Raw genomic sequence first — 25,000 nt, 5'->3', positions numbered from 1 at the left:
GAATTAGAAATTGAGGGGATGCCCAACAATTGGGGAATGAGTGAACAAGTTGTGGTATATGAATGTAATGGAATACTATTGTGCTATAAGAAATGATGAGTAAGGAGACTTCAGAAAAACCTGGAAAGACTTGTATGGTCTGATGCTGAGTGAATTGAACAGAACCAGGAGAACATTGTACACAGTAACAGCCATGTTGTGTGATGACTAACTTTGATTGACTTAGCTCTTCTCAGTCACGTAAGAATCTAAGTAAGATATCTTCAAAAGTTTCATGATGGAAAATGCTATCCACATCCAGAGAAAGAACTATGGAGTTTGAATGCGGATCGAAGCATACCATTTGCTCTTTTTTTTTCTTTCTGTTTTGTTTTGTTTCTTCTTTCTTGTAGTTCCTCCTATTGGTTCTAATTCTTCTTTACAACATGACTAATTTGAAAATATGTTTAACAGGAATGTGTATGTAGAGCCCATATCAGATTGCATGCCATCTTGGGGAGGGAAGTAGGGAGGAAGGGGTAGAAAATTTTAAATTCAAAAGCTTATGAAAGTGATTATTGAAAACTAAAAAATAATTAAGTAATTTAAAAAAAGGACATCTTTTACTCTTACTATGTGTAGGAGGAACACCATGTTGGAGAATATGCTTTAAGCTTACAATTTATTCTATCAAATCAAATGGTTTGTTTTTGTAGTCAACAAATAAATACAGTGACAAGCTACCTTCTCTGCACCATTAACATTTGGTCTGTTATAGAAAATAATTTTCTGAGGCCTGCCTATTCCCTTATAATTTCATGAAAGATGCCCTCAATACATGTGTAACTACTTCTTACAATTTTCCATATTTTTTAATCTCTCCTCTACTCCTCACTGTTCTGTGAGACCATATCTACCCTCCTGTTCCATAAGATTTTACAACTGAGTTTACTTTCTAACTTTATTAGTTTCATTTGTCAGAGATGAAGTTTTGTTTTGTCATTCTAAAATGTTTTATAGACTTTCTTTTTGCTTTCTCATTGTGGGAATTGCCTTAGATTAGATAAACTTCCTTAGGAAATAGTCATAATATGTGTCAATGTCTGTTCTTTTATCTATTTCACACTTTTCAAAGTTGATAAATTCTTCAAAGGAATCTAATGAGAGTTATCTTCAATGTAGACCAAATCTTCTCATTTTTATTTTTCTACCTTGCCATTAATATTTATCTTTATTCTCACAAATCTATTTTCTGACTATATACAGTTCATTCAGATATTATTTCAATATTAGTAACCATTTTCCCATCTATTAAGATAGCTAATTCCATCTTTTTGCATGTTATTATGTGTTTACTATTTCTAACACCTCATTACTTTGTTCAAATTTTTCATGTTATATGGGTGTAAGTTTTTAGTGTTCTCTACAATCCTTTGACCTGTTTTATTGTCTTGAGAAATATTTTCTACATTTGTTTTTTCTCCTTCCTCATGCCCAAATTTCGATTGTTCCATGTTTCATTAAAGATATACACATAGTTATAGTTGTGAAAGGTCTCTTAGGTAATTTTTTTTAATTGTCAAGCATTTGTTTTTTCTCCTGCCAACCTCTCATACCTGCTGAAAAAAAATTTAAAAAAAACAAACCCTTGTAAAAATTTGCAAACAAAATTAATTTCCACATTGGCCATATCCAAAACCATATGCCTTATTCTGTACCCTGAGTCAATCACTCCTGTCAGTAAATGGTTCATTGCTTAGTCCAATTCTAAACCTTAACTCTCTTCATAAATCCTAACCCCATTTTTGATATGGTTCCCATTTTACTAGTTTTCTGAGTCCCTTTTTGGTTAACAAAGCCCAAGTGTTTGAATATATAAGAATGATCATTAGAGGATAAGAGAAAAATTACCTAAGAATTTGAATGTAATACTTATAGGCATACATTGATCATGGTCCTGCTGTGCCAACACAACAGGGTACACCTGCCCTACTCTCTGTGAATGCCTATGGAAATACTATCACTCTGCCACCTTAGGTTCCATAATGAACAGTGTCATGCAAGCATACAGAGCAAACTCAGAGGTCAACCCGAACTTGACCAAGAATCTTCTCTATAACATGTTAGGTATGTAGTCTTTCAGCAAACTCTCAAGTAAATTTTCCATGTGTTAGATTCCTTTATTACATTTTAGAGTCTAGGTTTCAGGGTTCTAAGAGCTAATTTCCCTCAAACACATACACACATAGACACACACAAAAAAAAACTGCTGTAAAATGTTTATTATAACATTAGATTGTACTGCTCTATTGTGTGACAAATTCAGTAGAAATAGAATTCCTGTGATGCTATATGCCAATATTATTTGCATTTATCTATTAATCCCTCCCAATCAATTTTATTTGCTTGTTAATTATTTATTGGAGAGTTACAATTTAAAAAAAACTATGGGGGTAATAAAAGGACAGGCTAATCTAAGAAATCTAATGACTAAAAATATTAATCAATATATTTTAGCAGTTTAAGAGCAATAATACATTGTTGTATAGTAGGTTATATGTCTATCGATCTGGGTAGAGATTCTAAAAAAGAAAATAAATGTCTAATATAATTTAAGCTTAGAGAAAGGCTTACCAAGTTATGAGATGTAGTGGCTAATTGTCTGCTGTTTTCTCTAGGCATTGAGTTTTATGGAAAATAAATTTCACATATGGATGTAGAAGTAGCTAAATAAATAGGACATATTGATTCAGGTCCCGGACAAAACCTTTGGTAATTATGAAGTGGTATGGTCCTGAATTAACTGTGTTTCTTATCTACACAGTCTAAATTGAAGAGAGTTTCTAATTCTTCCACTTAATAAAGCAGAGAGCTAGAAAGTGTCCCAAATTGGGATGGTGTAGAAGATCATTTGGACTGCGCAAACCTGCACCCCAGTTATTATGTCATTCATAATCAGCATCAGTCAGAGATTAGGGTCACTGGCTTTTCTCTTTGCTTTGGTGCCATTTAAACTCAGTGAAACTTGATGGCATTCCACTAAGCTCTTGCTTGTTTTTGTTGTTTTTATCATTGCTAATGATACCACTATTTTCCCCTGACATTCAATACTATATTCTTGTAAAGAAGCTATTCTTTTTTGGACTGATAGTTCATTAATAAGTGTAATTGCCATCTGCCTTGTTGCATCTTAAATTATCCAGTAATTGCTTTGTGTATTCATTTGCAATTTTAGAAATTAAGCTTTCAAAAAGACTTTTTTTTTTCCTTTATTGTCAGGTAGAGCTTCAAGTGTAATTTTTAATCACTCTGGCTCTGAAACTCACTTTTGACTTAGCTGTCAACTCACTGGGATACAAATGAAACATTATTTAGCTCTAAGAAAGCACTGTTACTTGTTTCAAGGTCTAGGAGACTTATCAGATTATACCATCATCTTTACAGAGTTCTGTGTTTCTTGAATTTTTGAGGGGAAAGGATCAATAATTGGCTTTCTTTCCATCTTTGCTTTAAAATAAAAATGGAACATTTGAATTCAGTTTAATGTGTTTTTGGAGATTTTTGTTTGATGTATCCTAGATTCTGAGTAGAAGTGGGGAGGATTTGAAAGTATTTCAGTAGTCACCCTAGCTTAATTCTGTTTACAAAAGTCAGAGGCACCTACACGTCTATAAATATGTATCCCTTTCAATTTCATCAAAGATTTCTGTCCATATCTCCTGCCAGAGCAGCTTAAGAAAAATCTATGTCTTTGACAACAAAATCCTGAAACAAACAACTGCCGCATATTCCTTTGGGATTAAAACAATATTCTGTCTTCTTGTAACCAGGTTCCTTTCCATATGAATACCATTAATACATGCTTTGTACCCTGCTTGAATTCTTATTAAAAATATACACATCATATGGAGGGAAATGGCGTACAATTGCTTTTATTGGGGGCCCAAGCTTTGGGCTTAATGATATATTTTCAAGAAGGTTTTTTTGGCAACATTGTTCCTAATATACTAATTGTGCTATTACATTAAAGGACAATGTGGTATGATAGAAAGAGTATTAGATTTTTGAAGCTAGAAATCTGAGTTTGGATACTCGTTCTGCTATATATTACCTGTGTGTTGTTGTTCAGTCACTTTCAGTCATATCCAACTCTTTGTGACTCCATTTCGAGTTTTCTTGGCACGGATACTGGAGTGGTTTCCCATTTCCTTCATTAGCTCATTTTATAGATGAGGAAACTGAGGCAAATAGGGTGAAGTGAATTACCCAGGGTTACACAGCTAGTAAGTATGTAAGACCAGATTTGAACTCAGGAAGATTAATCTTCCTGACTCCCAACTATCTATGTGCTACAAAGTTGCCCAATTACCTGTGTAATTTTTGATAAATCACTTAACCTATCTGGGCCTCAGTTTCCTTATGTGTAAAATGAGAGGGGATGGATTACATGATCTCTAAGACCCTTCAGTTGTAAATCTAGGTTCCTATGAACTGAATGCTATTAGACTATAGGAATTTATACCTGGGAGAGATGTTTGAGATCCTTAATCTAGTCTAATGTTTTAATTTTATTAATGAGGAAACAGACTTTAAGATGTTTAGGTGACTTGCCCCAAGTCACAAAGTAAATATCTGAGCCAGGAACCCACTTGTCTCTGGATTCCAAATTCAGGGATCTATTCACTGCATCATGCTGCTTCTCTGTAAACTTCAGGAGTTCCCTATTAGCTCTAGGATCAAATACAAACTTTTAAGTTTGGAATTTTAAGTCTTTCACAAACTGACACCAATCTACCTATCATGTTATATATTAACCCCCTTCATGCACACTTTAATCTAGCCAAAGCACCTTTCTTGTTTTTTTTTTTTTTTCCTGATACTTCACCTCTCACTTCACTTCTTTCCATCTTTAGGAATTTGCACGGGTTTTCCCTCATACTTGGAAGGAGAAAGGGAATAAGCAGTTATATAGGACCTACTATATGCCAAAGAGGCGGTTAGGTGGCATAGCAAATAGACCACTGGACCTTAGAGTCAGGAAGACCTTATTACAAGTCTGGCCTTAGACACTTACTAGTTGTGTGACCCTGGGCAAGCACTCAACCTTGTTGGCCTCAGTTTACTCATTTGTAAAATGATCTAGAGAAAGAAATAGCAAACCACTCCAGTATTTTTGCCAAGAAAACCCCAAATGTGGTTACAAAGAATAGAAGACTGAAACATAACAATAAAATGTGCCCAGTACCATGCTAAGCACTTTACAAATGTTATCTCATAGGAACTCATTCATCTCTGACTCTTAAACCTCCATTTTTCTCCAAAGGGTAGCCCAAACACTATCTCTTATATAAAATCTTTTCTCATCATCATTCAGCTGCTAGTGACCCCTCGCCCTCAAAAATAACCACATATTTACTTTGTATATACTTATATACTTTGTGCATACTTATATACACACATATACCATCTCCTCCTATAGACTATAAGGTCCTTGAGAGGAAAGAATTTCATTTCTTTGTAGTCCCAGCTCTTACCATTGTGCCTGGCATGTAGTAGGTGCTTAATAAATGCTTGGGGCCTGATTAATTGAAATTGACTTCAAATGTCATAAATTACTTGACACTACACAAATTAAACAATTTAGGGCACCTTTTCCAAAGAAAATGTATATTTAATCAGGGGCCACCATTCTCTAGAGCAACCTATACATAGCTATTATTTTTATTAGTATTATAGAAATAAACAATTTACATAGCTAGAAAATTAACCAGTCAGCATTGAATTTTATTATATTCATCTTTGCCAATCAAAAATAAAAAGAGGAAAGGCTGCAAGAAATTTACATTCTCATAAAAAACTATCTATCTATACATAGATAATATCTACATCCTTGTACCCTACATATTTTTTCAGCTTTTGTTTTTGTGCTCTGCCTAAAAGCTTTTTGTTATATCCCCAAAGACAAAATGTAGATATTAAGTTTGCAGCATGAAATGTGCACTTTGGCAGTCTTCCACAAAGGTGGATATTTTTAAGGGTAAAGAGCAGCTGATTATATTCATATAACCCCCAGTGTGGACACACTCTGTTGCTGGGAACTGAGTATATGGTACAGCTTGGGGGATTTTTTTTCTCCTCCCTCCACCCAAGTGTTGATAATTACCAGCCTATATTAAGAGGGGCTTGGTGGTCAAGCCAAATTTCTCTTAGGAAAGGGAGGAAGCTGTCTACTCTACTAGGGGGTGAGGGGGCGTGTTTTCCCGGGTGATTAGATCTGGGAAAGTGAATCTGTTTTCATTCTGGAGATGTGGAGTGCTGCAGTCACGCCTCTCACTGCCAGCCCCGCACCAGGATCATAATCAGTCACTATGAAAACTCATTAGCTCCACAGCCATGAGTCCTCCACTGCTGAAGCTGGGTGCTGTCCTCAGCACCATGGCCATGATCTCTAACTGGATGTCCCAAACTCTCCCATCCTTAGTGGGACTGAACACCACCAAGCTTTCCACGCCAGACACTCTAGTAAGTAACTCGGCTGCGTTTAGAGATCTCAGGGGGTTTCTGGTTGTTCAATTCTTTTGCTATTTGTGGTAAATCACAAAGATTGAGGTTGTCTATTTGCAGGTCTGCTTTCTAGCTGATAATTTCTGGACTATAACTCTATTTATGCATGTTTCTCTGTGACCACTTTAAAGTTTTATACACATACACACACACACACAAATGCCGACTGGCTTTTTATTGTAAAAGAGAATATTAAACTAGGCTCATTAAATTCTTACAAATGAAAAGCTTAAACAATATTGATTGGAATTTTGGATGATTATTTTTTTGCTTTTTTAAAGAAATACTGAGTGTTTATTACTATTTAATTTCATTTTTTTCTTCAATCAAACTAATACATGCTGTTTTCTTTGAGTGTGAGGCATAGTAAAATACCTTAGACTTCTTTTCAACCTCCTGCTCTATGTAGCTTTATTATTTGCATCAAGTTTCTTCACAGGATGAAATGTCTGAATTCCTTTGCAAGGACCTCAAGCTAATCAATCTCATGGTAAATAAAAATAATAATAATAACTATAACTAAAAACCTGAGCAATTCTTAGTCTGTCCTTAAGACCTTTAAGTAGACTAAAGAATAATACAAGTGAGAGCTGATTCATTTTTTAGGAGCATCATCTATGAATGTTTGACTCTTTAAAAATATCTTTACATCTACAATCTCAAGAAGGTTCCATTCACCTAAAACGAAAGGGAAAGTATAATAACCCTTTCCACATCCTTGCAAAAACTTTGAAAATGTGCTTTAATGTTCAACTAATTCCACTGTAAATCTTACAGAAGGAAAATGAAAATCACAGCTTATTCAAACCAGATCACTTATACAGCCTTCCTCCACCCCTACTGCTCAACCATACAAACACACAAATTTTGGATAGATAATTTCCCTGTTGTTAAATGAAGGCTAAAGAACCAGTGAAAGCTTTGTGGATTTTGTTCCCAACCTGGCATTCTAGTTTGTCAGAAAAAGTTAAATATTAAAGAAAAAGTGGCCTTTGATTTCTAAGATGTGATGGCAGCTCTTAATGATGATAAATTTATCAATCAATATTTAATTAACAAATTGAGTGTAGTCAGACCAAACTAATTGCATAATATGTCAGATTCCACCAGTGTCTGAGGCATGATCTGGGTATCTAGTGGATCTTGAACTCTTAAGTTTCTCTTTCAGGTCACTTGGGGTAAGCAGAGCTAGGTGTACGTTCCAAGTTGGGCAGAAAAAGAAGGTACCTCTCGAATGGACAAGTGTGAAGTAAGGAAGGCTAGAACCAAAAACAGTTTTGGGACCCAAATGACTAGAGATCTAAGTTATAGGCTACTGACATTTAGTAGTCAAGATAAGTAAATTTAAAACTTACTGAATCAGATTCTTTCATTGCCAAAACATTTACTCATAAGATTAACATATTAAATGCTGAATTAACTACTTCTAACCAGCTGTCTATAATTTAGTAAACTCTTAAAATCATCCATATATTTTCCACTGTTTTAAACTGACAGCTAAATTCTTAGGTGTGTGTGTGTGTGTGTATGTGTGTGTGTGTGTGTGTGTGTGTGTGTGTGTGTGTGTGTGTGGTGTTGGTTTGATTTTGCTTGGATGGTTACAGGGAGGCTAGCTATGGGATAGAAGAGGAAGGATAAAATGTAAAACCGCAAAGGGAGGAAAAATGATTAACTATCATTAGTTGACTAGAACCCCTAGGATATTTGCAAGCATCATGGAGCTATTTTTTTTCTCTCTCATTTTTCATTAGTTCACCTTTGGATTGAATGATTAAAGGTAATGTATTATTTCTGTGCATATACTAGTTTTGAATTATGACAGTCCTTCAAGCCAGGAAACACCAATAACACATGAATCATAAGATTATGGATTGAGTGGTAGTTGGGACTTTACATACAGCAAAGCCTAACTTCCTCATTTTGCACGTGAAAAAACTGAGGGCCAAGAAGCTTAATTGATTTGTCCAGCATTACACAGGTAATGTGTGGTAGAAGTGAGATTCAGGCAGTCAGCAAATCAATAAGCTTATCAAGCACCTCCTATGGGCCATGCACCTTGCTACGTGCTAAAGATAGAAAGAAAGGCAAAAAACAAACTCTGCTCTCAAGGAGCTCACAATCTAGACAATAAACAAACAATTACGTACAAACAATCTGTATACAAGATAAATAGGAAATAATTAATAGAGGAAAAACATTAGAACTAAGGAGTGGGGATGAGGACCCAGGACATCTGATTCTAAAGTCTTTCCACCATGGCACACTATACAGTAGTCAGTATCAGAATTGGAGATGGTATCCCAAATTAGAAAAGTGTCCTGTTGACAACACTTGTGAAAATACACCACCCGTCAGGTTGGATTATCTTGGCCAATCCAAAAAATATATTTGGATTCAAATGGTGAAAGGATTTAGGAATTTATCTTTCTCATATCTCTAGTCATGGAATTAGAATGCTGGAGTTGGAAGAGAATTTGAGAAATCATACAGTCTAATTCCCTCAATTTGAGAAACAGAAAAATGAGGCTCACAATGAGATGTCTTACCTCAGATCCCACAGCTAGTTAGTTAATAGCAGAACCTAGATTTCCTGACTAGATTAGTATTCTACTCACTGTACTATGTTGACCTACACAAAATTGCAAGTTAGAGAGTTTATCTTCTGTGGTCCCCTTCTGGACACTGTCTCCTCCCACTCTCCCTCTTAGGCAGAAGTCAAATGATCTTGTTGTGTTAGTCTTCCTGTAGTGACTTGTGTATCAAAATTATTAAATTATTTCTTCCTTCCTTTTCCCCCATCCCTCCCCAAATAAATACCTCCTCATCACATAATAAACAGGTTTGTGTTGTGAAAATTATACTTGATTAGGAGTCATAGCATCCCAGTTCAAATCCTGGTTCTGACACCTATGGAACCTTGGGCAAGTCATTCCATCTCTCTGTTCCTTAGTTTCCTCATCTACAAAATAAGGATTTGGGGATTTTGAGTAGATGACCATTCAAACAGATAGCTTCTTGCTTTTAACCTGTGGTCCTATAGTCATTCAGCCGACATGAACTGACTGAAAACAGCTTAATATGTAATACCTTCTGATAATTGTCTTATAACAGAGGGATGAATCTCTGTGGTCATGGGATTTCAGGTAGTGTGCCATGTGAATAGGTGAAATACTTTTGGGAGAGTCAAGATGGTATAAACTTCCAGTACGATGTAAAATCCTTTAGAGTACATGCTCTAATTCTCTCTCTCTCTGTCTCTCTCTCTCTCTCTCTCTCTCTGTCTCTCTCTCTGTCTCTGTCTCTCTGTCTCTCTCTCTCTCTCTCTCTCTCTCTCCCCTCCTTCCTCCTCTCTCAAACTCTCTCTCTCCCTCCCTTCCTTTTTCCTCTCTCCCTTTCTCTCTTCCTTCTTTCTCTCCCTCTCTCCTTCTTCTCTCTCCCATTTTCCCTCTCTTCTTCCCTCCTCTCTCAATCTCTCTACTTCCTCTCCTCTCTTCTTCCTTTTTTCTCTCCCTCTTTCCTTCTCCCCCTTCTCAATCTCCCCTTCCTTTTGTTTCTCTTCTCTCCCTTTCTCTTTTCCTTCTTTCCCTCCCTCTCTCCCTCTTCTTTTTCCCTCTTTATCTCTCTCCCTCCCTCTTTTCCCCCTTTCTCAATCTCTCTCTTTTTATCTTTCTCTTCTCTCCCTCTCTCTCCTCTCTCTCTCTCCCTCCCTCCCTTCCTCTTAATTTTCTCAGCATCTTCAAAACTTGGCTAGGTTATTTTATTCCCCTGATGGGCTCTGGGTATTCATCTTTCCATCTTTACACTCTGGTACATCAGCATTCCATCTATGTTGGGGGGGGGTGCGATGAAGGTTAGAAAGGAAGATTCTTCAGCTCCTATGCCTTCTAGCACTGGTCTGTGATCAAGCAGAAGGCAGAGTAACTTCCTCTCGAGGCGGGGCTTCAGTGCCAGCTCCCATGCTGGGGCCTCCTTGCAGAGAAAGAACCGGCAAAGAGCAATTAAAAAGAGAGCAAACATTCAGCAGAAGCCAGCTGTTTTCAGGAAGCTAGCTATACCACCGTGGAGAGGAAAGTCTTCAGAGAAACCTGATGCTAGCTCTATTTATTTGCCCTTTTTAACAAATTTCATCCCTTTTCACCTCAAACCAATTCTATTCTAATGAATTTAACAACTTTCACAGGTAGAAAATCGTTGATGATGCCCAGGAACCAACCAGAAAAATATCCCCCCATTCACATTTTTTCCCACTGATTGTCCTTCAATCCTAAATCACTAGACTTATCTTTGCCATTTTTTCACATAAAGTGAAATTCTTTCGTTTTCTAAATCATTAGGAAAATCATGTGAAGGTAGAAGCAAGGGATGTTAGTGGGGGAAGGCTCTCAGTTTTTATTTGGTACATTTGGTGGTAGCATTTTTCTCCCCCACTGGGTATCTTCTTAGGGAGGAACACAAAAGTCAGCACTGGTGTAAGATAAAGAGCCCTGGAATTGTAGGTTTCGGGAGTTGGCAGGCTCAGTGACCTACAACCCCTTCTATTTATAGATCAAGAAACTGAAGCCCAGAGAGGTCAGGAGACTTCCTAAGGTCAAATAGATAGTAAGGATCAGAAATGGTCTTTGAACCAGGTCCTCTGAATCCAGATGTTTGAGGAAAATGTGAGATAAATATGAATTATTATTAATTATAAGGAATTGGAAGGCAAATTAGAGATCATTGAGTCAGAAGTTCAAAGATCCAGGGCTGGAATGGATCTGCAAAGTTATCAGGTCCAAACTGCTCATTTTATAGGTGAGAAAACAGAGGCTCAGGGAGAGGAGATGATTTACCCAAGGTCGCATGAATCCCCAGAGCTTGTTGGTGATTGATTCAGCTAGGTCCTCTGCCTCCAGAGTCATGATCTTTCCATTGTACTAGCCAGACAACTGTTTCACTTTAATGATGAGGAAACAAACCCACATAAGGTATGTCTTGTCCAAGGTCACAGAGCTAGGAGTAGATACCTCATTCCCCTCAAAGCTGTTTTGAGGACAAAATTAAATTAATTTTTTAAAATGTTTGTAAAGCATAAAAGACCAGGCAAATGTAAATGGTTATTATTAAAGTATGTGATAAATACACATATTCTCATTAATGTTGAAGTGGTCCAAAAACAAAGAAAAAAAGAAGACAAAAAGAAGACAGGAAGTCTCCTGACCTCTCTGGGCTTCAGTTTCTTGATTTATAAATAGAAAGAGTTGTAGATCACTAAGCCTGCCAACTCTTTAAACCTACAATTCCAGAGCTCTTTATATTACACCGGTTCTGGCTCTTGTGTTCTGCCCTAAGAAGCAATTAAATAGCAAAACATCCTGATTGACAGATAAGTGGTATTTATTGTATGATTTACATAACATCATTTCACTTGGTTCTCACCTCTGTGTAAGTCAGGTATTACATGTATCTATGTCTTACATAAAGAAAACCAAAGCTAACACAGCTTAATAGTCACATATGTTGCAAAGACCTGAGACAAAATTTGAAACTAAGTCCTGGCAGATTCCAAAGCCACCATACTCTCTACTACTCCACACTGATTCATTACATCCTCTTAGAATAAATTGTTCCTTAACAAAGTGAACTTGAGTAAGAATAAGGCTGAGGAAAGTTTGGTCTCCTACTGGCTCCATGAGTGGTTTCAGTGAACAAGGAGCAAGTAGTTTGCTCTCTGCTAATGACCAGCCTTGGGTAGGCCATGGCCCAGATAAGTTGATATAAGGCAGAAGTGTCAAAAACACAGCCCATGGATCGCATGCGGCCCACAGACCCAGGCCAAATTAAAATAAAATGTCATTGGGAAATATTGAATAAAATTAATAAAAATACAATTAAAATTATATAATGGTACATTTTAAAACTAAGCCAATATGTATAATTCAGGGCTCCTTTTGTATGAAGTAGTGGCTTCCGTTTCTATTTGAGTTTGGCACTACTCAGGTAAGTCCTTGAGTTCCCATGGCTGGGTCACCTGGAAATGAAGAAGGCAATACCCAGGCCATGGTCATGTATGCCTTTAGCATTGTTGGGCCGCAGATAAACCCAAGAGAGGTGTAAACATCTCATGTAAGCCAAGAAGCACAAGATTGCTGTTGTTGTATCATTTCAATCATGCCCACTTCTTTGTGACCCCATTTTGAGTTTTTTCTTGGCAAAGATACTGAAGTGCTTTGCCATTTCCTTCTCCAGCTTGTTTTACAGATGAGGAATTGAGGCAAACAGGGTTAAGTGACTTGCCCAGAGTCACACAGCTAGTAAGTATCTGAGGGCCAAATTTGAATTCAGGAAGCTGTCTTTCTGATTCCAAGTCAAGTGCTTTATCTACTGTGCCACCTAGCTGCCCAAGAAGACCAAGGAGTCATAGTCTGCATTATCTAGAAGGAAGAAAAGAATCTATATTCTGGACTGTTCTATTTTTTCTTTTTGAAAAGATTTCTGTATAGGGCAACGGATAGTTTGTTAGACTTAAAGTCAGGAAGAACAACTTCAAATCCTGCCTCAAAGACTTCATAGCTGTATGATCCTTGGTTAGTCACTTAATCTCTCTTGGTCTCAGTTTTGTCATTTGTAAAATAGAAGTAATGATATGCATAATATCAGACTTACACAGTTGTGATGATCAAGTGACATGATGCATGTAATGTTCTTTGTAAACCTATGTTTAATATCCATTATTAATATCTTTCCTAATTTCCCAGGTTTGCCAAGCTACCATTGCCAGATTAATCAGGCTACAAATTGTCCAGACCAAAAGGCATACTGGTACGCTGAAATGAGAAATATAAGAGATGGAGGCAGGGGGAATCTCAGAATTATGAGGAAGAGGAAGCAAGCAGCTCAGTAAAATATTAAAGGAGGGGCAGTTAGATGGCACAATGGATAGAGCACTGGCCCTGAAGTCAGGAGAACCCGAGTTCAAATCTGGCCTCAGACACATGATACTCACCAGCTGTATGACCCTAGGCAAGTCACTTAGCTCCGATTACCTCACCAAAAAAATATATATATATTAAAGGAAATAGTCCTGTTAAAAGTGCTTTTTTGAAGAAGTGTTAAGTCTGAAGTCAACTAAAGGACTGAATGATTCATCGTGGCTGCACCAACTCCTGATAGGACCGCTCAGAATTGCAGAGCACATAACAGCAACAACGTATATGTATATAGTAGTATGTTTATGAACACATATTGAACATATTTCTGATTTCTCTGCTTGCTACAGTCACCACTGCCTTGACAAGCTCTCTTGAACTCATCTACTTCACCTTCTGGGGTGCTATAGGCCAAGTGTCAGTTGACCCTCTAAGTTACTATGAGGCAACTACAGCTAAGAAAAGAGTAGTATAGCTTTACAATTAAGCTGCAAGCAAGGAATCCAAACCCAAAATCCAATTGTTAAAAATATCATTTTAATTCTGTTTAGATCTCCTTTAAGTATTTCATGAGTTTCTTAATATTAAAAACTACTAAATAGTTCAGTGGGTCTTCTAATTAATACACAAGTTCAAGGCGAGCAGAATCAGCAGTAACAAAGATTAGGTATATGTGAAGATAACAGTGCCCAGCTCCTCATAAGTACAGATACTACTATTAGATTGCATCACTTACAGATGATAAAAGTTCTCAAACACTTGGAGAATGCCTAAGAGAGTGACAGGTCTTGTCTTCAGTTTTGTTGACATCAGAATGTAAACTGTTTTTGCCGAATAAACTGAGTTGAGCTTAGAATTTTACTAGCTCTTCAAAAGCCGTGGAATAAGTCTTTGAAGCAGGAGTCTTGTCAGGATTTCATTTAATTTTCCCCTCTTCAGTATAGAAGTATTCTAAGAACGGAGGCTAGATATAGTCATAAAAGTGGCATTATTTATTGGTGACTCCTAGTCCTATCCCTTCCGCAAAGACCACAGCATTGTCAGGTACTTTCTTTCCTACTACTTTTGTCTCTCTCAGTTTTTTTTTTTTCCCTTGGTAGAAAGGATTTCTTTTAATGGTCTAGTCCAGACTAGAGATTGGCAAACAATTGCCAGGGGGACCATAATTTGCAGGCACCTGGTTTAGATCATTCACCTAACTAGAGGAAGGGCCATTGCTTTCACTAATTACTTTTTACAGTTGGATATTTGGAAGAACCAATGAGGTCATTACTTTCTTCAGCAGACACTTGAGAGAATTATTAATGAATGTGAACATTGTTTACCTTTCACTTTTCTAATTACCCTCAAATCTCAAGAGAGACTGCCATTTTCCCTTGGGATAATATGCCATGTGCTAAAGGAAATAAAACTTGGCAAGTGAGCATTGGCATTCATGGTTGCAAAGTGGACTCACCAGTATTTTTATAATTAGGTGATTCTTATCCCCTCCTCACAAAAAAAAATCTATTCACATAACTGGTAATTGTTTCTGAGGTTTTTGAAATATTTTATCTAATCATAGGGAAAGCTATCCACACCCTCATATTGCTATCAGGCACATAGCCATATACTCAGGCCATATTATCATCTAAGTGCTCCTGCTGTTCTTCTTTACCCTCCATGAGCTAATGCCCTATATACCAAACCTCTGTATCCTGTACCTCCAGAATCCATGCTTCTGTTCTCATTCATCTTTGAAGATCCCTTCCTAAGACCCAACTGCCTTGACTGAGTATATGCTAGTCTACTTAGCGTACTCTACATACAAGGAGGCCCTAGGCTCCAGAAGATGCTCCACCTTCACATTCACTCCAGTCAGCCCTCCAGGCCACCTTGACATCTGTTTCCTGTTGCATATGAGCCATTTTTTCTTGCTCTTGAAACAATAAAGAAATCAATAGTATCATTGCTTCTAGAAAGTGAATATCAATTTACTGCCCTATATATCAACTCACAATTCCGGTGTTCCTCAGACTAAAACTGCTTTTCCTAGCCACTCTTCCACTTTTCCTATTATAATCTAATCTCCTTGAGTGCATTATCTGTCTTTTTTGTGTCTGTATCCAAAGGTACACCATACTTAGCACATAGTAAGCTCTTAATATGTTTTTTTATTCAAAGAAAAATGATCATTCCTATGTTTGCCTCAGTAGACTATATTAATATACATTTACAGAAGTAAATGTATTTCTACTGAGACATTTTTTCAATTACCCTATTGAAACTACACTATAAAACCAGTTTTATGCCTACAGTGTGACTATTTTTTCATATCCTTTTCTCTCTCTTTAAATTAAGCAATAGAAAATTGATCATGAAAAACAAGGTGGGAAAGAATTATAAGATTAGGCTTCTTTATCAGTAGAGAAGATGCTTATTTGTGTGTGTATTTATATGTTATATATATGTATCTACATATAGATACATATATGTATGTATTTGTACATCTTAATCTATAGATATGTTAATTACATCTGTGTGATAATTTCATTATATGTCTGGATATACTATTACTGAGTCCATAATTTGAAAATAAGAAAAAGTCTTTTAACAATTTCTGGCTCATGGCCTTTGACACTATAGAGAACAGTTTACATATTATAGATTTTAAGATGAAACTAGAACTAAAAGTGATAAAATAATGTTTGCAAGGTGATTAGTGCTTAGCACAGTGCCTGGCACATAACACATGCTTGATAAGCATTTATTGTCATGGCTTGACTTATGTGAGATATTAAACCTGTTCTTCTTGGTCCCAGAAGGCAAAAACTGGGATCAGTGTGTGGTAATTACTGAGAGGCAAGTATTGACTAAATATAAGGGGATGTTTTCTAACAATTAGAGCTATCAAAAAATGGAATGGGCTACCTCAAAAGATGGTGCATTTCCTGTCACTGGATATCAAGAGGAAGGTTGATAACCATTTGCTGGTAATATTGAGCAGGTGATTCATGCTTTAAGTAAAAAATAGACCAAATGACCTCTGAGGTTCCTTTCCAACAATGGTTCTGTGATTCTATAAACTGAGCCCAATATTTGTGTGTGGTTTATATTGCTCTGACATGCATCATAATATAATAATCATAATAGTTGATATGTATATGTGGTGACAAAGTTATTCTATATGCCCAGTAGGCAAATAATAAATAAACAAATGAACTGGCTGTGTAATCTGATTGTTATAATAAGCTGAGAGCTAGATAACCTAAATTCTAATTTTAAGGCTATGATGGATTTTTTAAACCAAGATCACAAAGCTAGAAATGGTGAAACTAGAATTTGGAACCATACTTTCTGTCTATTACCCTTTCTACTTTCTCAAACTGCCTCATATAACAAATGGAATTCATTAAAATTTATGAAAACAGAAATATAGCCTTTATATGTCTCTATAATAGCTAGTCAGCATGAGTGCTTAACTTATAATATATTCAAATCATTTAAATGGGTTCTCCTCCAAGAGGCAAAAAGGGAGAAACTCAGACAGATGCAAAAGTAAAATAATGCATTTTTTTCCAGTTGGAGGTAACTCAACATTATGTTCATTTTATCATCCATCCATCCATTATGTCCAAATGACTGTGTGTTTTAGGACTACATGAGAAAGGCACAGAAATAGTGGCTATGTCCATTGGAAACCAAAACATCCAAATGAAAAGTGAAATGTCATCTAGATGTTGAGTCTTCACAATCCCAAACAACTATATACTTGAAATACACAGATGGCTGTCTGAGGCTTTTTGGTTTTGTTGTTGATGTTGCTTTGTTTTGTTTTTTGAGTGAAAAAATTAGGTTTTTAGAATTATAAGGATATTATTTCAGGGTATGTCAATTTCTACCACCACTACCCCACCCCACACACACCCCACCAAAAAAAAATTGAAAGGCTCCAGAGCTGGGTGGAAGAAATTTCCATCTTCCCACACACACATATCAACACCAAAAAGTTGTCATGCAAACATCACTGTCATAGATTTTATGGACTATGAAAGCATAATATTTTTACTCTTAAAGAATTAGTAACATAAGGCATCATTTTATATTTAAGTTCAGGAAGAAATAAAGTTCTACTTTAACTGTGAGTCCAGAGTCAAAAACAAATAACAAAAAAAACCCCTATAATATTAACTAGGACCCTAGGTAAGCCAATACATGAAAGTGACCACATGTTGAATAAAATGACTATTCACATACTCCACTAGGGTATCTAACATCAGAATGTCATTGTCATCATCATCATCATCAACTGAACAAATTCAATTCAATAAATATTTTAAGGTACCCATCTATGATGATGAAAGGTGTGGACTAAGTACATGGGATACAATCTTATTCCTCAATCATGCCTAAGGAATAGGGCTGTGTATTCCAGAAACAATAAGGTGTAAGCTAGGCCCCTATCCTTTAAGGGATTTACAACTACATTATGGAAGATTAGCCATTTATATAAAAGGATCAGTATTTTCCTCCATATTACTCTCCCCACAAATTCTACAGTCTATGCATATTGGCCCACTTGTTCCTTACACACAGTACTCCATCTTCTTTCTGTCCTCCATGCCTGGGATTCTATTCCTCTTCGCTTCCTCTTCTTGTAACTCCTAGTGCCCTTCAATGCTCAATTCAAGTGTTCTCTTTCACATGAAGTTTTCCCTGATCCTCCAGCTTCTAGTGCCTTCCCTCTCAAACTACCTACTATTCATTTTCTGTATATATTCTGTCTGTACTTATATATGCACATGTTTTTGTCTCATTATAATATAAGCTCACTGAGGTCAAGAACCAGTTCACTTTTTCATTACATCATCTGCTCTATGGGCTTAATGCTTATTGATTAAATGTTTGAATACAAGTTAGTACAAGGGCCAAATGAGTGGTACAGCCAATAAATACGAGAGAAATTGAGGACTGGGTGATTAAGTAAGGCTTCCTGGGGCAGGAGGGACTTGAGCTGAGCCTTCAAAAAAAGTAAGGATTCAAATGAGGAAAGGAGGGCAGCTAAAGGTTAGGGAGGCATTTTAAAAACAAGAAAGATCGTTAGCTGAAGTCCAGAGAAAGCGATGCACATAGGAACAATGAGTATACCAGTTTGGTATTTAATACATGGGGGTTCTTTATGGGGTTAGTAGAAAATAAAAGAAGTGGAAAGTTATATAGAGCTAAGTTGTGGAGGAGCTATGAACAGAAAGGCAAGGATTTTGGACTTTGTTTGTTGGCAATGGGGAGTTACTGAAGCAAATATCGAATATACTATCAGACAAGATTGATGTGTTCATTATTTTTGATCAACTATCTTGCCACCCCCTTTCTTTTTTTACTCTTTGTTATAAAGCTTAGTTCCCTGGGAAGAGGAGGGGAAAGGCATAAATCGGTAAATGAAGGTAAGACAAAAACAGAGGAGATCGATAGGAAGTAGGCCTGTGATTTCATTGATGTAACAAAAACCCAGGTGATCCCAGATTCTCAGCCGGTGCTGTCTATCTAGCTTAAGGAGGAAAATCAAGACAAGACAAAACAAAACACACTTTCATTGGAACTGGAAGCTCTAGGCAAAGATGTGAGGACTGTAGGGTATTTCATACATTTACACGACTCAGAAAATAATTGCTATTAATTGCTATATGCTTTGAAAAATCTTGGCTGACAAATCTTGTGTAAAGGTACTGATGGTGTATGGGCTTGTTTGATTCAGCAAGTTTTAGAGACTTCTTTTGTCAGAAGCTTCCAAAAATTCATTGAAGTATCAAAGATACGACAAAAATCACTAGGGAATTCTCTAGGATCAATAAACAGTGTGTACTATGTTAAATGGCAATTCTAAGTTCAAAAGGGAAAATCCAAACTTTGAGCGACTTATGTTCGGAGCAAAATGTTTCTGAGCTCTTGACAAAGTTGTTATACCAATTCTGCCTGATACAAAGAATGGCAATTTAGGCTTTGATTACTCTTTGGAACCTTTGTCCTCTCTTTATCCTCTCAACTGAGTTCTGTGTTTCTTGTGCTTGTCCTTGGTTTTCCCAGACTCAGATTAGCCCAAAAGAAGGGTGGCAAGTTTATAGTTCAGCCCAAGATCCTGACGGACGATGCATTTGCACAGTGGTTGCACCAGAACAGAACCTGTGTTCCCGGGATGCAAAAAGCAGGCAACTTCGACAACTGCTAGAAAAGGTAGGTATATTTGAATCTTTAACTAGGGTGGAGCAAACAGAACTTTTCATCAGAGGTGCCAAAATTTAGAGGATGCAGGCCTTCAGCAGACAGAAACAACCGATTGCTCTCTCCTTCTCCCTTTCCTTCCCCCTTCCCTTCTCTTTTCTCTGCTATTCTCTCTCTCTCTAAATTGTACACACACACACTCACACACACACACACACACACACATTTATTTTTAACTAAACCTATAATTTCTTAGTGTCAGAAGGAGCTTCCTCACCAATTAATATCAACACTTTCTCAGCAACTTATGGTCTTAGGGTCTTAGGGAGTAGCCTGAGGCAATTTCAGGTTAAATAACTTACCCAGGGTCAAACATATCCAGTGTGATAGAGGGAAGCTAGGGAGCGAGGAGACAACAGTTACCTAGAGAAGTAAATAAAAGTAAAATAAAAAGTAGAAAGCTGTCAAGTTTCACTTCTTTCTCCCAGAGGCCTCACCCCAGCTGAGGCTCTTCTAGACCTTGCCTAATCTCCTTCTCCCTGCTCCGAGGCCTCCCCAGTAGCAGCTCTGGTGCACTACAGTCTATCAACCACAAGACCAGTGCCCTAGGATTTTTTCTTCCAAAATGCTTTATGTCTTGAGTTTCAAGTCTCCTTAGACAAGACCTCTCCCCTTCCCTTCCCCTTTCTTAAAGGGTCACTTGATGAGTAAGCCAAAGCCTATAGAAGAGCTATCATAAGGAGCCTAACTTCTTTTCAGAGGGAGGTGAACTATGGCTATGGAATACTGCACTTACTGTTGGGCTTGGTTAGTTTTGCTGAAATGTTTTTTTTCTTTTCCTTTTTTAATTTTTGTCATAAGCAATCACTCTCTGAGTGGGACAGGGACAGGTCATATTGTATATAAAAAATTAAAGATAGTAATAAAAATGGAAAATAAAATTTTTAAAGGTCATGTTAGGGTTCCTTTCATATCACTTGTTCTGGGTACCAGAATGTCTAATAATAACTCTGGGTGTTCCTCTGCCTTTCCTGCAAACCTGAGTTCCTCATGTCCAAGATGAACAAGAAAAGTTGGTTCTCTGTTAACATTCACTGCTGAGTTTGGATCTCCTTCACAAACAGTGCAGTTTGCTCCTTTAGAGTAAAATTAAATGAAAATGCTATTCAAGCTCCTTGCTCCAAGAGGGTAATCACATCCATTTCTCCTTTCTCTGCCTCCAAACTCTTTTCCTTAATAGAAATGACTTTACCTTATGTCTAAATATCCAAGCAGTTGTTCCTTCAAAAAAAAAGGAGGGGAGGAGAGTGAGCTCCAAGTCCAGAAATTCAGCCTTAGCCTCAGATCAGTGAGTCCCTTGAGCTTATTCTTTTGAATCATATTAACAGCCCAGCAAGGGAGATAAAATTATGGGCTTCAGTATGCAAGCTATTTGGAAGATAATGAATAATTCCAAGTATTTACCATCTTCCTCTAAGTCATTCCTTTGAACATTAGAACGCTTCAATTTCAGTCAATAGTCTTCCCCTTCGTGTAATTTCCTTAAACCAGAACCATAACAATTAGATGCCAAAACACCCTTGAACCCTTGATTTATTTCCCTCTACAGATTAAAAAAATCTTATCAAAGGTTCTTTGTGCTAAGAGAAAAAGTGAAAGAGTCTTTTAATTATTAAGACAAGGATTTGTACTAAACATTTTCACCTTTTTAATAGTTTATACTGCCTTAGGCTTTGGATAGAGCAGAACAGTAGGTGATCAAAAAAAAACAGGTGTATGAATTTTGAATACTCAGGGGAATATCAAAAAGATAAATACTCTGTGGCTTTGGAGGATATGATCTTCATTAAGTCATTGGCATGAAGTCATTTAACATCACGTGGCTTCACTGACCCAAACAGGTTGTGTGACAATGACCATCATGGACTTCAAAGGTAACTTTAGGAGTGGAAGAATCAAGCAAAGCAATGTCTGGAAACACCTTGAATCCTAGAGTCCTAAAAGTCAAGTTCAGACCATTTTAGATTATTTCTTTTCCTACTAGATGAAAGTATAATCATTTTCCTGTACTTTGTTGGGAAATAGGAAGCTTTTCAGTAAAGTTATAACAACTAAAGTCAATTTTTCTCTGAATTTTTAAAAGGTTTGTGAACTGATTTTATATATATATATAGGTATGTATATATGCATATATGTATATATATGATTATATATGTGTAAATTATTAGTTATAGATCTATATATATGCATATATGTGTGTATGTGTGTGTATATATATATATATATATAAAATCATTTCAGTTGAGCCTCATAACAACTTTGGGAGGTATGTGCTATTATTTGCCCCATTTTACAGAGAAAGAAACTGAAGCACAAAGAGGTTAAGTAATTTACCCAAATAGACAGAGCTAATAAGTGTCTGGAGCAGCTAGGTGGCACAGTGGATAGAGTACAAGGCCTGGAGTTAGGAAGACACAACTTGCTGAGTTCAAATCTGGCCTCAGATACCTACTATCATTGTAACCATAGGCAAATCACTTAACCTTGGTTTCCTCATTTGTAAAATGAGCCGAAGAAGGAAGTGGCTGGACAAGATTGAAAAGATCTGATCAACAACAACAATTAGTGTTTGAGGCAGGATTTCAACTCATCTTCCTTACTCCAAGTTCAGTATTCAATCTACTATTCCATCTAGCTTCCCCTTTAAGGATCACATAATTGGAAAATACTAAAAAATAGTCATTGAGTCCTACCTACTACCCAATGCAAGAATAACCTCTAAAATATCATTGACAGATAGTCATCCCATGTTTTCTTGAACACTTCCCATGCAGAATGCTCAATACTTCCAAAACTCTATTTTCAGTTGGGAACATTTGTAATTGTTAAAGACTTCTTCACAATGAGCAAAAATCTACTTCCCAAGAATTTTATAGAAGCATAGAAGTAGAATTTTGAGCCCCTTTAATCCTATTCCCTCACTTAACAGATGAGGGGGAAAAGTCTCAGAGAGGTTACATGACTTGTTCAGAGTAGTTGTAGGGTTCAAACCCAAGTCTTCTTGTTTTACCATTTCTTCTAATTCCAAATCCCAAACTCTTCCCATCACATGATGGTTGCTTATAGTTCTACCTTGTGGCCTCAGTTCTGCACTGTGACACTACACAATACAAATCTACACCATTTTTTGCATAGCAATGGAAAAGTACTCACTCTCTCTCCATTCTTCAAGGATTGAATGCTCTGGTAAACTACTTGCATCTGAATCCAGGGACAATAACATGTCTGTGTCAAGTTGGTGTCCATAATCTAGTTTATTGGTTTCCAAATTATATCCTCCAAAACTTTGGAGTACCACAAGAAACCTGGGAGTTTGACAGAAGGAGAGAATGAGGGATGAAGTACCTTGGTGCCAAAATATACTATAACCTTGTACTTCTTCTATTATCTATAGACCTTGCCCAAAATTAGGTGCCCTTAGCATTAGGTTGCTCAAGTTACAAATACCTAATGTTGCAAGTGGTGATACACTACTCTATAGAATAAACTAGGGGCAATTTCAGCTGATACAAGTAAGAAAGGTAGTACTAGAACTGGATCTTATAGTCCTGTTTTTTTATTATCACAATAAGACAAGGTCTAACAAATACCAATATCAATTATTCCACCACACTCCAAAAAGATAATGAAGACCAGTCCTCTGCCATAACTCAATACCCTACCCCTAGTTACTCTTCTTCAACATTGACTCTTCTGTAACCCACCAATCAATGCATTCTCCCCTCATCTTCACAGCCACACTGAATTGTCTTTGTCTCTACATTATTCACAAACTGAGAGCCTTCCATGATACCTGAAAAATATCCCTGCAGCCTTCCTACTCCTTGACACCCCAACATCGCCACTTCATAAACCCTCCTTCTCTCTAAAAATGATACCAAATTGGCAAGGGCTACAGAGGGAACTTATCCTTCTTTCTGAGAATGACAACATCACTTTGTCTTGCACACTCTATGCCATATCCCATAAGAGGCAATGCAGTTTAGTGAAAAGAGCAATGGATTTGGAGGCAGAAGATACGACTTAATAACTTAACTCTGATACTTACTCCTTGTGTGACCTTGGACAAGTCTAAGCCCTCTGGGACTCAGTTTCTTTATCTGTAAAATGAAGGGTTTGGACTAGATAGTCTCTATAGATCTTTGCAGTTGTAGACCTGTGGCTCTATGCAAGAAGTTGAGATTCCAAACTATTTAAATCTACAAAACCTTAAAAAGCCTTTGAAAAGTACTGACACTGAACATAACTTGCTAAATGCTTACAAAGCAGTTAAGGATGCTTATTTGTGTTTAAAGCACTTTGCAAATTTTAAAGCCCCTACAAACGTCAGCTTTTAGTAGAGTTGTACTTTTGTTTTTATTACTCAACAAATCCAATAAATCTCATTACAACAGTATAGGTTCAATTGGCCAAGCACATTAAAATTAGCAATTGGGGATATAATTCTCATGGTGATATAGCAAATAATCAGGAGGAACACTTTTCAGATTATTCTAGAACACATTAGATCCCCAGCTGCAGCAAGTATAAAGCAGAGTCACCCCAGTGTAACTGGGTAAACTTTGATGTCCCTCCATATTCACATTTTTTTTTAACTTTTCTGGTAGAACTATCTATTTTATTTCTTTTTCTAAGTAAGGAACATAAGTAACATCATTCAGAGTCAGGTCTATTGCGTATCTACTCTAGTACTATGTCCCCATCAACAAATACCCAGGGGCACCTTGTGGAAAAGCATTTTGTCCACTTAGACATCAACCTCAACTATTAGTCATGCCCTGCCTAAACATGTTAATTTATACTACTTTGCTTAAACAGTTGGGCATTTCAGCTGAATTCCTCCTGTATTCAATTTTGCCATGTTCCTGCTAAGCAGGATACGTCGCTGTTGTTATTTTGATTGCAAAAATATGAGAAGATTCTGTGATTTCATCAGCATGGAGATTTAAATGCCTGCTATAAGAAGTCCTTCCAACAAAATGCAATCCATCTTTGACTTAGTGATCATAGGATATCAGATTGGAGTTGGAAGTGACATTAAAGACCATCTAGTCTAATCTCCTCGATGAGGAAACTGACTTCTAGAGGAGTTAAGTGACTTGTCTGTGTCCATACAGGTAGATAAGTCCTAGGGAGTTATCTGAGGTACAGAAAGGAAAGGGAAAGGGAAAGGGAAAGGGAAAGGGAAAGGGAAAGGGAAAGGGAAAGGGAAAGGAAAGGGAAAGGGAAAGGAAAGGGAAAGGGAATGAAAGGAAAGGAAAGGAAAGGAAAGGAAAGGAAAGGAAAGGAAAGGA

The 25,000-nt window shown here is 36.9% G+C and overlaps 1 protein-coding gene across 3 annotated transcripts in view; it reads left to right on the top strand.

Annotated features, from left to right (window-relative positions):
- The first annotated feature begins 6,372 nt into the window (after positions 1-6,372).
- The window catches only part of OLFM3 (olfactomedin 3), a 66,674-nt gene continuing 48,046 nt past the window's right edge, over positions 6,373-25,000 (top strand). The window contains exons 1-4 of one of the 3 annotated variants that reach the window (XM_027868274.1): positions 6,373-6,479; positions 11,279-11,304; positions 12,292-12,307; positions 19,523-19,658. In XM_027868274.1, the coding sequence (XP_027724075.1) occupies positions 6,373-6,479; positions 11,279-11,304; positions 12,292-12,307; positions 19,523-19,658 (285 nt within the window). Of the gene's footprint in view, positions 6,502-10,196; positions 10,247-11,278; positions 11,305-12,291; positions 12,308-19,504; positions 19,659-25,000 lie in introns of those variants that run through there. The other 2 variants (XM_027868275.1, XM_027868276.1) reach the window with 2 other exon arrangements.

This window comes from Vombatus ursinus, unplaced genomic scaffold (genome assembly GCF_900497805.2).
Source record: "Vombatus ursinus unplaced genomic scaffold, bare-nosed wombat genome assembly UNPS02014787.1, whole genome shotgun sequence".
Lineage (NCBI taxonomy): Eukaryota > Metazoa > Chordata > Mammalia > Diprotodontia > Vombatidae > Vombatus > Vombatus ursinus.
The sequence above is the reverse complement of the archived record's forward strand: the minus strand, read 5'-3'. Positions and strand labels throughout refer to the sequence as shown.